The sequence below is a fragment of the Macrobrachium rosenbergii genome, chromosome 43 (genome assembly GCF_040412425.1).
Source record: "Macrobrachium rosenbergii isolate ZJJX-2024 chromosome 43, ASM4041242v1, whole genome shotgun sequence".
NCBI lineage: Eukaryota > Metazoa > Arthropoda > Malacostraca > Decapoda > Palaemonidae > Macrobrachium > Macrobrachium rosenbergii.
The window spans coordinates 38244125-38259124 of NC_089783.1; the positions used below are offsets into that span (position 1 = coordinate 38244125).

Sequence of the window (15000 nt, forward strand, 5' to 3'; positions counted from 1 at the left end):
ACATGCCAAAATAGCACACACACACACAACCACACGCACACACATTCTCTCTCTCTCTCTCTCTCTCTCTCTCTCTCTCTCTCTCTCTCTCTCTCTCTCTCTCAACATAGATTCCAAAATGCTGTTTTGACAACAACTTCTGAATGACTGCGGGTGGGAATGCTTCGAAATTATTCAGAACTGCTTTTGCAATATGCTGGTGCTCTCCCAGCAGCCGTTCGCAACTGTGTGGACGGACACTGAATGTCAACGGAAAACCTCACACAGGGGGCGAAAAACTTCTTTCTAAAAAGAGGAATATTATTATTACTGCATGCGGACGGTCCGGTAAGGAATATCGTTCCTCAGTTCGACGTGGGGATTTATAAATTATTATTATTATTATTATTATTATTATTATTATTATTATTATTATTATTATTATTATTATTATTAGATGGACCCTATTCATATAAGGACTTGAAATACAGAAAGAAAGGGTCTCACTTAAAAAAAATAATTAACTTAATGAATATTATTATTACAATTATATTATTACTATTATTGTTATTAAAAATTACAGCTGTTTCCACGGCATTTAATTTACACAGAGTCTTCTCTATTCTTCTTAGTATCTTTTTTTTCCTCCGCCTGTAGCTGGTAGATTACGTTTCCCAAGGACATCCAAAGATTTCTGTTTTCTTAGGTTTATTTCCTCTGACGTTTCAAACGCGTTCTGGCGTTTATTTTCATTCATTCACTCTTTGAAAATAAACGCCAGAGCGCGTTTGAAACGTCAGAGGAAATAAACCTAAGAAAATCGAAATCTTTGTATGTCCTTGGGAAACCTGATATACCAGCTGCAGGCTGAGGAAAAAAAGATAATAAGAATAGAGAAGAGTCTGTATAAATTGAATGCCGTGGAAACGGCTATAATTTTTAAAGCAACTGCCCTCAGAGAAGGTCATCTCCCTTATTATTATTATTATTATTATTATTATTATTATTATTATTATTATTATTATTATTATTATTATTATTATTATTATAACATTTCTACGAGTTATATTGTTACAATATAGAACAACTTTTGCCCCCTCCCAATGAATCATATGATGAAAATTATTAATTTGTAAAAATAAAGCATTCGACATTTGTCCCGTTCTCACACTATATCTGTGCTGTTTAATTCTTGTCTCCAATCCCTTCCCAGATTGTCCTATATAAAAACAGTCGCAATTCATGCAAGTAACTCCGTAAATGCAGCCCTGAGAAACACTGGGAGAATTCCTTATTAGTATGTTTTTCAAGGTATTTGAAAATTTAAAAACAACATTATTAATATTAAAATTCTTGCAAAACTTGGAACCCTACGTAGGAGATCACTATATGGTTAAATGAGTACATTTTGATTGTTAAAAGCCACTCTGGCAGTTACTGAATAAAAAGTTTTTTTTTGTGCTTTTTGCAAAGCACATTCAACAAAATATTTGGGGTATTTTAATTTTTCTGATATGTGTTAAGAATATTTTTCTGATATGTTAAAAAAAAAAAAATAATATATATATACATATATATATATATATATATATATATATATATATATATATATATATATATATATATATATATATATATATATATATATATATATACACACACATCTGCAATCGTCCACCTCAAGGGATACGGCGTTTAAAACCATGGTTCCTAAATCTAATTAGATCTCTTAATGCTAACTAAAGACTCAGTTCGAACCCAGAGGTTCTAATGTCTACGGGGGTAATAAAAAGCACTGCAATGCCCACGTTGACGGTGTCCTTTTGAATTCTTTAATAAATAAAACTTTCATGTCGAATGCCTGCTTTTTAAGCTTTCGTACTCACGCACAGCTGTGCTTTCTCCATAATCAACTGAAGATAGGATATTACTTATTTACTCGCATAAGAAGGCGTAGAAACTTTCCTTACCAAGCCTCCTGCTCCCAGATCAATGAAGTAATTTATCTGATTGAGACGGTCGAGGCCATCACGTTGCGTTTCTCTGTGCATTCTCAGACAAAACATACTAAAGATCAATTTACAGACCTTGATACCTTCTAAATTTCCACACAGGTCTCTCAGGAGGTCGAGGTGGAGGAACGCCCGAAGCCCATTGTGACGGCCAGTCCTCGTTCTCCGGGTGCCAGGCCTTTTTGGGAGCAATACCTGGAACCGGTGTTGTTCTTGCATGGCTTCTGCTTCTCCGTGATGCAGTTTCTCGTGATAGTGTCCCACATGTTTAATGTGTGCTTGGTTGAAGACCAGTCTTCTCCCGAGGTGAGTTCGGAGTCTAGTTCTCAACTTGCCCCCACCCCTCACCCCCTCAGGCGGATGAAGTAACAGCAGCTGGTTTTCCATTATTCCCACGAAATTCAAATGTGTCATCACATTAAGTTATATCTATCTAATTTATGTGCTTCAAAAAGCACATAAAATAGCTCAAAATAAAAAAAAATAAAAAAAACAGCAAAGCCAATGATAATCAAAGATGGTTCAGTGCGCTTAAACTGATTTTGAATAATTATATCAATTTTCCCTCTGTCATGAAAAGTCTCTGCTAATCAGAAAACGCATTCTAACGTTCAGCTCTTTTGGTCAGTTTTTAATTACATTTCTTCATATATTTACGGCTTGGTTGTATATTTTATTTATTTATTAATAAATCAATCAATAAATAAATATGTATTAAAATGCAAGGACAATAATATTAGGGCCAGGATGGGGATGAATAAATGCCGAGATATTCAGGGAAAATATATTATTGAGTATTAATGTTCTTATTCATCACTTCCTGCTATGAAGTTATGCAATATATATGATTTCATTTAACTTGTCAAAGTCCTTTCAGAATGTGTTGCACTAGAAAATATTCTTCATTACGTTGTCGTTAGCAGCAAACACGTAATTTCCATAAGGATTATTTCTAAAACACTGAAATCTGAATTCACAAAATCAACCAGAATAATTTGATATTTTTATTATTCTGGTTGACTTTATGAATTAAGATTTCAGTGTTTTAGAAATAATCCTTATGGGAAGTACGTGTTTGCTGCTAACGAAAATGTAATGAAGAATATTTTCTAATGCAAGACATTCTGAAAGGGCTTTGACAAACTAAATGAAATAATATATATTGCATAACTTCATAGCAGGAAGTAATGAATAAGAACATTAATACTCAACAATACATTTTCCCTAAATATCTCGGCATTTATTCATCCTCATCCTGGCCCTAATATTATTCTCCTTGCATTGTAATACATATTTAATCTATTTACTAATTTATTAACTTATTTTTTCTTCTTTAATAAGTGAGATCTCTTCTTTCTATATTTCAATTTACCTCCTCTTACTTCTTCCTAATGAACACCATATTCTTTGGAAGCCTGAATTTCAAGTCAATCGCCCCTGTGGGCTTGTTCCATATGAATAGGGTTCATTTTTGAATAATAATAATAATAATAATAATAATAATAATAATAATAATAATAATAATAATAATAATAATAATAACTTATATATTCTATAACTACGGTTTACACAACGTCCACTAAACAGCGGATGTAAATTTTATGTTCCTTTTTCGTCTATTTCTTTTAAGGCATGCCAGCATTTCCTTAACGCTTCGGCTACAGTCCAGCTATCAGTCGCCGAGATCGTTATGTACAACAACATCATCAGTTCTGTGGTCCCCGCCATCTCGATGCTGATAATCGGCGCTTGGAGCGACAAATACGGACGCAAAGTAAGTGCTTTAAATGCTATAGCTCTCTCGTGTTGGTGTCTCCCCAGATGTGCATCTTTACGTGATTACATGTTTACATTCTTGACAGCTTCGTTTTAAGGGCACGCGCCCTCTACAAAAAGTGCTAGTCGATTGTTACTCTAAGTTAAGTATACCTTAGTTTTGCCAGACCACTGAGCTGATCAAAAGCCCTCCTAGGGCTGGCCCGAAGGATTAGACTTATTTGATGGCTAAGAACCAATTGGTTACTTAGCAACGGGACTGTAAGGTTTAGAAGCTCTACAATTCCTGTTAGTCGATTTTTACTGCAAGGTTTAGAAGTTCTACAATTTCTCTTAGTCGATTCTTACTGCAAGGTCTAGGAGTTCTACAGTTTTTGTTAGTCGACTCCTGCTGTAAGGTTTATGAGCTATAATTTCACTTCAAGATGAACCTTATTGGTTTAATATAATTGACTAAATACGATCAATTGAAGAAGTAAACCAGTTAGGGTCCCAGTATTATGTTTTACTTTACTGACTTTACTATGAAACGTTGTCGACGGCACTTTAATAATTCTCTGTATTTAGCAAATCTGAAAAATCACCTCATGAAGTATTTTTTCTTTGGGACGTCCCGTGAATATTTTTTCTACTCCGCTACAAAATAGAAACCAGAAAATAATGGTTATTCACATAGCGAAATAGTCTATAAGTTCATGTAACCACAAAGGCGTACATCATGTTGTATGTGACCTTTTACTTTGATTTCAGATCCCACTTTTGATTCAGATGGAAAGATAGCCTATGAGTTCATGTGAAGCCACAGGCACATTTGTGCACAGCCATACAGCCGCGTAACTTTATTTTACTTTAATTTCAGGCCCCACTTCTGATCAATACATTCTGTAGTGCACTGTCGATTTGTGGGTACGTGATAAGTCTTCAGTTTCCCTCTTTGCCGACCTGGGTGTTCCACGTGTTCACGCTCGTTGATTCCATCGGAGGCGGTAGTCAAGCATTCATCAGCCTCTGCATAGCCTACCTGAATGACGTCAAGTTTCCCAGCAATAACAACGGGAGGATTGGAGCCGGAGTATCGCTCTGGTATTTAGGTGGTCCTTTGGGAACCATATTCGCTTACCTCTTCCTGGTCAACGACGACCTGCAGTCGACTGTGCAGTTGGTGTTCTGGTGCCAGGTTTTCGTTCTTACCTATCTGTCGATGGTGATCGGCGAGAAACACCGCAATTCTTTGCGAATGGTGTCGACGAACCGCAATGAGGATTCACCAGGTCACGGGACTCGCTGTCAAATGTTTTGTGATTTCTTCAGTTTCGCCAGGCTCAAGGAATCGTTTCAGACTCTTGTTAGAGAAAGAGAGGGAAACCTTCGTAAGATCTACATCTGCGTGTTGGTCACCAACTCCATTCGACAGGTTGCTCAATGTAATTATTTGTGTTTTTGCTTTTCGTTGAAAGTTTAGATTAGAGACACAGAGCAAGCTTGATTATCTGTTGCAAGCCAGTACCACCTCCCCTTACTGAGATAACTTGTTTTATATTGTGATGTCCAGAGCTGTCACCGGAACCCTCAGGTCATCCTCACGTTTATTGAAGTCAGACTGCATCATAACCAAAGAACATTTTGTTTAAATAATGGTATTAGTAATTTTATAACATCACAAAAAGTTTAGAATCACGGAGCATGCTTGATTCCGATGAGATAACTTGTTTTATATCATTCAACAATTTCACATTTATTGAGGTCAGAATGCACCATAACCACAGAATTCTGTTTAAATAACAGTATTGAGAATTTTATAATATTGCAAACTTTCCAAACCAATTATATTCGCATCTTTAACAACGACAATCATCTCTTGCTTTTATGCCTTGCAAGTTACTGATTCGCATTTTTATAATTCTACCACACAGCATACTACATGCCCCTCTTCGTGGAAGAATCGCTTCAATGGAACATCATGGACTACACTTGGTGGGACACTTACCGCACCACCCTTGCTGCAGCAGGTAAGTTGTAAACATAGAAAGACTGACCAATGTATGTCTGCTGGCTTCCATATTGTTTATTCTCTGAAATAATTTATGAATGTGATGTAAGTTTCTATTTGTATAAACTCTGCCACTTGGGAATGTCGTGCTCTTCAAATGATGCCTAAGCATTGGTTAGTGTTCTCCCAAATCGATAAAGCTGAACAGACTAAAAATAGACATATCTATATATTTTTCAGGTAAGAGAAACTTCGATACAGTACATATCATTTAAACATACCCAAATCTTTTCTTACAATCCCTTATAAAGAATTTGGTTGTCTTAAAAAAGTAGAAATAGGCAGGTAATAAATTTGGCCAGAAATTTTGCAGGATTACAGATTATGTCCTAAATTTAACGCACACACATCGTCAAATGATTTACAAACCTCTTACCCTCTAGTACTCGATATTATCATTCTTTTCTTCCTACTGACCGGCATCTTAGGATCTAAAGGGTTTGTAACCTCCTTGCCTGCAAATCCTTTCATTTCATCCATACCATTTCACTGGCGCATCCATCGATCATAATCAAGGTTTCACATCCATATCCTACAATTCACTTTCGCGTCATTAAATGACTTACGGGATGAAAACCAGTTGAATCACAAATAACAACAACAGATCTATAAACCATTCTATCTCCGCCCTGCTTTATTCAACAGATCTATAAACCATTCTATTTCCTCCCTGCTTTATACAACGGCTCTGAAAAACCATCCCATTCCATCCCTGCTTTATTCAACAGATCTATAAACCATTCTATTTCCTCCCTGCTTTATTCAACAGAACTCTAAACCATTCTATTCCATCCCTGCTTTATTCAAGAGCTCTATAAACCATTCTATTTCCTCCCTGCTTTATTCAACAGATCTATAAACCATTCTATTTCCTCCCTGATTTATACAACAGCTCTATAAACCATCCCATTCCATCCCTGCTTTATTCAACAGATCTATAAACCATTCTATTTCCTCCCTGCTTTATTCAACAGAACTATAAACCATTCTATTTCCTCCCTGCTTTATTCAACAGATCTATAAACCATTCTATTTCCTCCCTGCTTTATACAACGGCTCTATAAACCATCCCATTCCATCCCTGCTTTATTCAACAGATCTATAAACCATTCTGTTTCCTTCCTGCTTTATTCAACAGAACTCTAAACCATTCTATTTCCTCCCTGCTTTATTCAACAGATCTATAAACCATTCTATTTCCTCCCTGCTTTATTCAACAGATCTATAAACCATTCTATTTCCTCCCTACTTTATTCAACAGATCTATAAACCATTCTATTTCCTCCCTGATTTATACAACGGCTCTATAAACCATCCCATTCCATCCCTGCTTTATTCAACAGATCTATAAACCATTCTATTTCCTCCCTGCTTTATTCAACAGAACTCTAAACCATTCTATTTCCTCCCTGCTTTATTCAACAGACCTATAAACCATCCCATTCCATCCCTGCTTTATTCAACAGATCTATAAACCATTCTATTTCCTCCCTGATTTATACAACGGCTCTATAAACCATCCCATTCCATCCCTGCTTTATTCAACAGATCTATAAACCATTCTATTTCCTCCCTGCTTTATTCAACAGAACTATAAACCATTCTATTTCCTCCCTGCTTTATTCAACAGATCTATAAACCATTCTATTTCCTCCTGCTTTATTCAACAGATCTATAAACCATTCTATTTCCTCCTGATTTATACAACGGCTCTATAAAACCATCCCATTCCATCCTGCTTTATTCAACAGATCTATAAACCATTCTATTTCCTCCCTGCTTTATTCAACAGAACTCTAAAACCATTCTATTTCCTCCTGCTTTATTCAACAGACCTATAAACCATCCCATTCCATCCCTGCTTTATTCAACAGATCTATAAACCATTCTATTTCCTCCCTGCTTTATTCAACAGAACTATAAACCATTCTATTTCCTCCCTGCTTTATTCAACAGACCTATAAACCATTCTATTTCCTCCCTGCTTTATTCAACAGAACTATAAACCATTCTATTTCCTCCCTGCTTTATTCAACAGAACTATAAACCATCCCATTCCATCCCTGCTTTATTCAACAGATCTATAAACCATTCTATTTCCTCCCTGCTTTATTCAACAGACCTATAAACCATTCTATTTCCTCCCTGCTTTATTCAACAGAACTATAAACCATTCTATTTCCTCCCTGATTTATACAACGGCTCTATAAACCATCCCATTCCATCCCTGCTTTATTCAACAGATCTATAAACCATTCTATTTCCTCCCTGCTTTATTCAACAGACCTATAAACCATCCCATTCCATCCCTGCTTTATTCAACAGATCTATAAACCATTCTATTTCCTCCTGCTTTATTCAACAGACCTATAAACCATTCTATTTCCTCCTGCTTTATTCAACAGAACTATAAACCATTCTATTTCCTCCTGATTTATACAACGGCTCTATAAACCATCCCATTCCATCCCTGCTTTATTCAACAGATCTATAAACCATTCTATTTCCTCCCTGCTTTATTCAACAGAACTCTAAACCATTCTATTTCCTCCCTGCTTTATTCAACAGACCTATAAACCATTCTATTTCCTCCCTGCTTTATTCAACAGATCTATAAACCATTCTATTTCCTCCCTGCTTTATACAACGGCTCTATAAACCATCCCATTCCATCCCTGCTTTATTCAACAGATCTATAAACCATTCTGTTTCCTCCCTGCTTTATTCAACAGAACTATAAACCATTCTATTTCCTCCCTGCTTTATTCAACAGATCTATAAACCATTCTATTTCCTCCCTGCTGTATTCAGCATATCTATAAACCATTTTACTCTATCCCTGCTTCATTCAACAGATCTACAAACCATTCTATTTCCTCCCTGCTTTATTCAACAAATCTACAAACCATCGTATTTCCTCCCTGCTTTATTCAACAAATCTACAAACCATCGTATTTCCTCCCTGCTTTATTCATCTTATTCATCTGCTTTATTCATACCATTTATCTTAATTTTTTTCAGCATCGACGCTCGTTATGGGGAAGCTGATGAAATGCTTAGACATTGCAGACACGACCATTCTCATAATGGCGTCGGTGTCGGTTCTTCATGAGCATTTGACCTACTACCTATTGGCCGTGACAGGCACCCAACTGCTGATATGGACCGGCCCCCTTGTGGGCATCTTATCACACACCATTACCATTGGTCTCCAAATCATGTCGGTCAAACTCGTGTCTCGAAATGAAACCGGTAAGTTTTCGTTGCAAGTTATTTGAAAGAATGTTTTTTTTTTTTTTGCCTGCATTCAAAAATGGTACGCATTGCCATGTTTCCTTTAAACTTTCATTTTCATTCATTTCCCGCAATTATTATTCATTTACTATCGTCATTATGATCATATAGAAAAATATTACCTTTATCTCTGCATTATCTTTATTCCTGGTCTTACCATTCTTAATTTTAAGCCTTTAGTAATTTATGTTCTCTTTTTTAATAGATCCAAATATAACTGGATATATCCTGCCCTCCTGATACTATAATCCATTTGTTCCCGAGACATATAAATTCCTATTTGAGTTTTCTACTTCATATTAAATCAAAGAAAGCAAGCTTTATTTACTCTCACCATTCTGTTGAATTTACATCGTAATTCGAAAATGGATTTAGAACTGCATTCGCTTTCCTTGAATATTAATGATGGTTCCATTCTTTGAGACACCCAAACGAAAGAGCAAATTATCACGCAGAGTTATTTAAATATTCGAGAAAAATCTCTATAAAAATTTTAGGACAAAAGTCATTAATCTGTGATGGAGATGTGGTGGGGATTTAAATTAATTTTATTTTATTTTCTTCAATATTTATCACGAGCAACGTAATCATTAACGAGGTTTATGTTTGTTTCGGTGGCTAATACAACTAAGCAAAGGGATCTGGTTATTAATATTCTGGAACATCACAAAAATATCCTGGAAATATCAGCCATTGCATCGAATCCTGTTACTGGTTCAGTAAACAGAGAGAGAGAGAGAGAGAGAGAGAGAGAGAGAGAGAGAGAGAGAGAGAGAGAGAGAGAGAGATTAACATAAAGTACATAACATTTTGTTTTAGGTAATAGAACTAAGCGGAGGGAACTGATGAGTGGTGACAGATATTCTGGAATATCACAAAAAATCCTGGAAATATCAGCCAATGGATCAAATCCTATCATTGATTCAATGAGAGAGAGAGAGAGAGAGAGAGAGAGAGAGAGAGAGAGAGAGAGAGAGAGAGAGAGATTAACATAAGCTTGATCCTGTTTTGTGTAGAACCAAATTCTACACAAAAAACCTGGAAATATCAGCCACTGTATTATTGATTCAATGAGAGAGAGAGAGAGAGAGAGAGAGAGAGAGAGAGAGAGAGAGAGAGAGAGAGAGAGAGAGAGAGATTAACATAACCTTGATCCTGTCTTGGAGCAGAACCAATTGCTCTAAAGTACGTAACATTTTCTTGCAGGACGTGCGGTCTTAGTGTTGTCGGCATTCCAGTCGCTGGTTCCAGCGTTTGCTAACTACGTCTACATGAAGCTGTATAACTCCACTACGGACACGATGGCTGGATCTCAGTTCCTTCTCTCTGCCTTGCTGACCATTGTGATGCTGTTTGTGTTCATGTAAGTATCGTATATTCATATACTGTTTTAGTGTAACTTAACTAAGTTTTAGTGTAGCTTAACTTAGTGTAGCTTAACTTAGTGTAGCTTAACTACAGTAAGTTTAACTACTGAATGAAACACGTAGATAACTGCGCCGAAGTTCTTGAGCGCAATCGAGTTTTCTGTACAGCGTATAATCAAGGCCACCGAAATAAATCTATCTTTCGGTGGTCTCGGTATAATGCTGCATGAGCCGCCACCCATGAAACTTTAACCACGGCCCGGTGGTGGCCTGTCCTATATCGTTGCCAGAAAGCACAATCATGGCTAACTTTAACTTTAAACAAAATATAAACTACTGAGGCTAGAGGGCTGCAATTGGTATATTTGATGATTGGAGGGTGGATGATCAATATACCAATTTGCAGCCCTCTAGCCTCAGTAGTTTTCAAGATCTGAGGGCGGACAGAGAAAGTGCGCACGGACAGACAAAACCATCTCAATAGTCTTCTTTTACAGAAAACTAAAAGGTGCATTGAATAAATTAACTATACCCGATCCATCTTAATAATCAGAATTTAATAGGTCTCGAGGACTTTTAAGGAAGATCTTTACATGCCTACTGCTGGGCACGCTTTGCTTTTGTCACAGAACACGTCCCTTGCGTTCATATTTTAGTACTCGAAATGAGAGCGAGAAGTATAATAAAAAAAATATAATAATAATTTCAACCTCCTCCACTGATATTGAAGACAGACTATGGAATAAAAAAAAAATAATTTCAACCTCCTCCACTGATATTTAAGACAGACTATGGAATTAAAAAAATAATTTCAACCTCCCCCACTGATATTTAAGACAGACTATGGAATAAAAAAAATAATTTCAACCTCCTCCACTGATATTTAAGACAGACTATGGGATAAAAAAATAATTTCAACCTCCTCCACTGGTATTTAAGACAGACTATGGGATAAAAAAATAATTTCAACCTCCTCCACTGATATTTAAGACAGACTATGGGATAAAAAAAATAATTTTAACCTCCTCCACTGATATTTAAGACAGACTATGGAATAAAAAAATAATTTCAACCTCTTCCACTGATATTTAAGACAGACTATGGGATAAAAAAAATAATTTCAACCTCCTCCACTGATATTTAGGACAGACTATGGAATACAAAAAAAATCATTTCAACATCTTCCACTGATATTTAAGACAGACTCTGGAATACAAAAATAATTTCACCCTCTTCCACTGATATTTAAGACAGACTAAGGAATAAAAAAAATAATTTCAACCTCCTTCACTGATATTTAAGACAGACTATGGAATAAAAAAATAATTTCACCCTCTTCCACTGATATTTAAGACAGACTATGGAATAAAAAAAAATCATTTCAACCTCCTCCACTGATATTTAAGACAGACTATGGAATACAAAAAAATAATTTCAACCTCTTCCACTGATATTTAAGACAGACTATGGAATAAAAAAAATAATTTCACCCTCTTCCACTGATATTTAAGACAGACTGTGGTAAACAAAAAATAATTTCAACCCCCTCCACTGATATTTAAGACAGACCATGGAATAAAAAAAATAATTTCACCCTCTTCCACTGATATTTAAGACAGACTGTGGTAAACAAAAAATAATTTCAACCTCCTCCACTGATATTTAAGACAGACTATGGAATACAAAAATAATTTTAACCTCTTCCACTGGTATTTAAGAGAGACTATGGAATAAAAAAAAATAATTTCAACCTCTTCCACTGATATTTAAGACAGACTGTGGTAAACAAAAAATAATTTCAACCTCCTCCACTGATATTTAAGACAGACTATGGAATAAAGAAATAATTTCACCCTCTTCCACTGATATTTAAGACAGACTATGGAATAAAAAAAAAATAATTTCAACCTCCTCCACTGATATTTAAGACAAACTATGGAATACAAAAATAATTTTAACCTTCTCCACTGATATTTAAGAAAGACTATGGAATAAAAAAAATAATTTCAACCTCTTCCACTGATATTCAAGATAGACTATGGAACAAAGAAATAATTTCAACCTCCGCCACTGATATTTAAGACAGACTATGGAACAAAGAAATAATTTCAACCTCCGCCACTGATATTTAAGACAGACTATGGAAAGTGCTAACTAATTTTTTTTGTTTTATTTCATATGTTTAGATAAAAATTTGCTTCTACTTCAATAACTACCCTCATTAATATCTCACCCGCTGAGTTAAGCAATCAAGTTGGAGAAAGTTCTTTCAAGTATATTATTTTGTATTCAAGGGACAATAAGCATCTCTCAAAAAACATCAAAATGGCGAGCCTAATCATTTTACGCTACCCTCCCCTAAAATATCTTTAATTCACAATTCCTTTTGATTGGAGAACCAACCAATTTTTACGATTTCCTGTTATGAACCCAGCTATAAAAACAACTATTATTATTTGTTATTTTCAGTATAATGAGGATCCTGGAGTCAAATGCTGTCCCAGATATGCCAGTACCAGCAGATAGTAGGGGTACAGCTTCCAGCAGTATGCTAAACAACAACGTGGAAGATCTCCGTTTTGCAACACAGGTAAACTGTCCTTTTTATAATTAGATATTATTTTCAAAGTTACTTAAATACTCTCCAAGACAAATGATCATATGTATTTACTCATGCATTCTTTATATGATTCAACTAATATATATATATATATATATATATATATATATATATATATATATATATATATATATATATATATATATATATATGTATGTATGTATGTATATATATATATGTATGTATGTATGTATATATATATATATGTGTATATCTATACATATATATATATATATATATATATATATATATATATATATATATATATATATATATATATATATATATATATATATATATATATACATATATATGTGTATATATATTCATATATATATATATATATATATATATATATACATTCAAACTGAGAAAATCACAGCAGATGCACTTGATTTAGTACAAGCAAACACTACAGGAAACTAAGTCAGAAAATTAGTACCATGCGTTTTTCCATCTATTCTACTGAACTTCATCACGAGACTCCTACTCTTATTAAGCATTTTAATGAGAGAAAATTATGTATAAGCACATCATGTATTCCAACGAATATTTTGCTATTAGGGTATGTCATAATGCTCATTACTGTAGACCAGCTGGTCCAATTTATCAAAGTATCACCGAGGTAGAGGGAACTTAGTATTTTCACAAATTTATTGAGCCATTTTTGGAAGAGGGTCCGTGGAAGACAGAATTTAGGCGAATAAACTTTGAGAACTAAAAGGAATAAAAAGAATGAATTAAAACTAAAACTCTGTCAAGGTAATTAAATTCTTTCGCCTTGGGAAGAGTAACATTACATTCTTTCATCTATGGTAGACTAAGATTACATCTTTCATCTAGAGAAAACTAAGATTGCGTTCTTTCATCTAGGGAAGACTAAGATTACATCTTTCATCTAGGGAAGAGTAAGATTACGTCTTTCATCTATGGAAGACTAAGATTACATCTTTCATCTAGAGAAGACTAAGATTACATTCTTTCATCTAGGGAAGACTAAGATTATATCTTTCATCTAGGGAAGACTAAGATTACGTTCTTTCTCTAGGGAAGACTAAGATTATACCTTTCATCTAGGGAAGACTAAGATTACATCTTTCATCTAGAGAAGACTAAGATTACATCTTTCATCTAGGGAAGACTAAGATTACATCTTTCATTTATGGAAGACTAAGATTATGTCTTTCATCTAAGGAAGACTAAGATTACATTCTGTCATCTAGGGGAAGACTAAGATTATACCTTTCATCTAGGGGAAGACTAAGATTACACCCTTCATCTAGGGAAGACTAAGATTACATCTTTCATCTAGGGAAGACTAAGATTACACCTTTCATCTAGGGGAAGACTAAGATTACATCTTTCATCTAGGGAGAACTAAGAATACACCTTTCATCTAGGGGAAGACTAAGATTACACCTTTCATCTAGGGGAGGACTAAGATTACATCTTTCATCTGGGAGAAGACTAAGATTATACCTTTCATCTAGGGAAGACCAAGGTTTCTAAGCAATGATTAACCATTAATGTTCTGGAAAGGTTTTATAAGTGCTGACCATAAAAGCTACTGTTCAGTTTCAGTCCACTAGTGAAACTGAAAAGTTTATTTTTAGGCAACACGTTTAATAACTATCAATAATCTGAATTTCTTTGCCTGAGAACACTAGATATTTTTGACAACTGACAATCGTTGGTGATGGTGTATTTACTAACTCTTGCCCGGAGTTCCAAGGTATGTTTTGGCGGTGTGCTGTTTTATTACCGTCTCTAGTCTTTACCTACGGGGTGAGTGAGGTTAAACTTAAACTCTTGTCTTGTACATTAAATCTTTATATGTTAGAAATACTTTTAAAATCATTAAGCTTTACCAGGACTATTGCTCTAATCATCTGAGGGAAGGAA

At 34.9% G+C, this 15000-nt stretch overlaps 1 protein-coding gene across 1 annotated transcript in view; it reads left to right on the top strand.

Annotated features, from left to right (window-relative positions):
* LOC136829052 (uncharacterized) overlaps positions 1-15000 on the top strand; it is a 75765-nt gene that overhangs the window by 11719 nt on the left and 49046 nt on the right. The window contains exons 2-8 of the mRNA XM_067087437.1: positions 2094-2297; positions 3622-3765; positions 4627-5191; positions 5681-5776; positions 8839-9069; positions 10318-10474; positions 12948-13068. Coding sequence (XP_066943538.1) covers positions 2094-2297; positions 3622-3765; positions 4627-5191; positions 5681-5776; positions 8839-9069; positions 10318-10474; positions 12948-13068 — 1518 coding nt within the window. The remainder of the gene's footprint in view (positions 1-2093; positions 2298-3621; positions 3766-4626; positions 5192-5680; positions 5777-8838; positions 9070-10317; positions 10475-12947; positions 13069-15000) is intronic.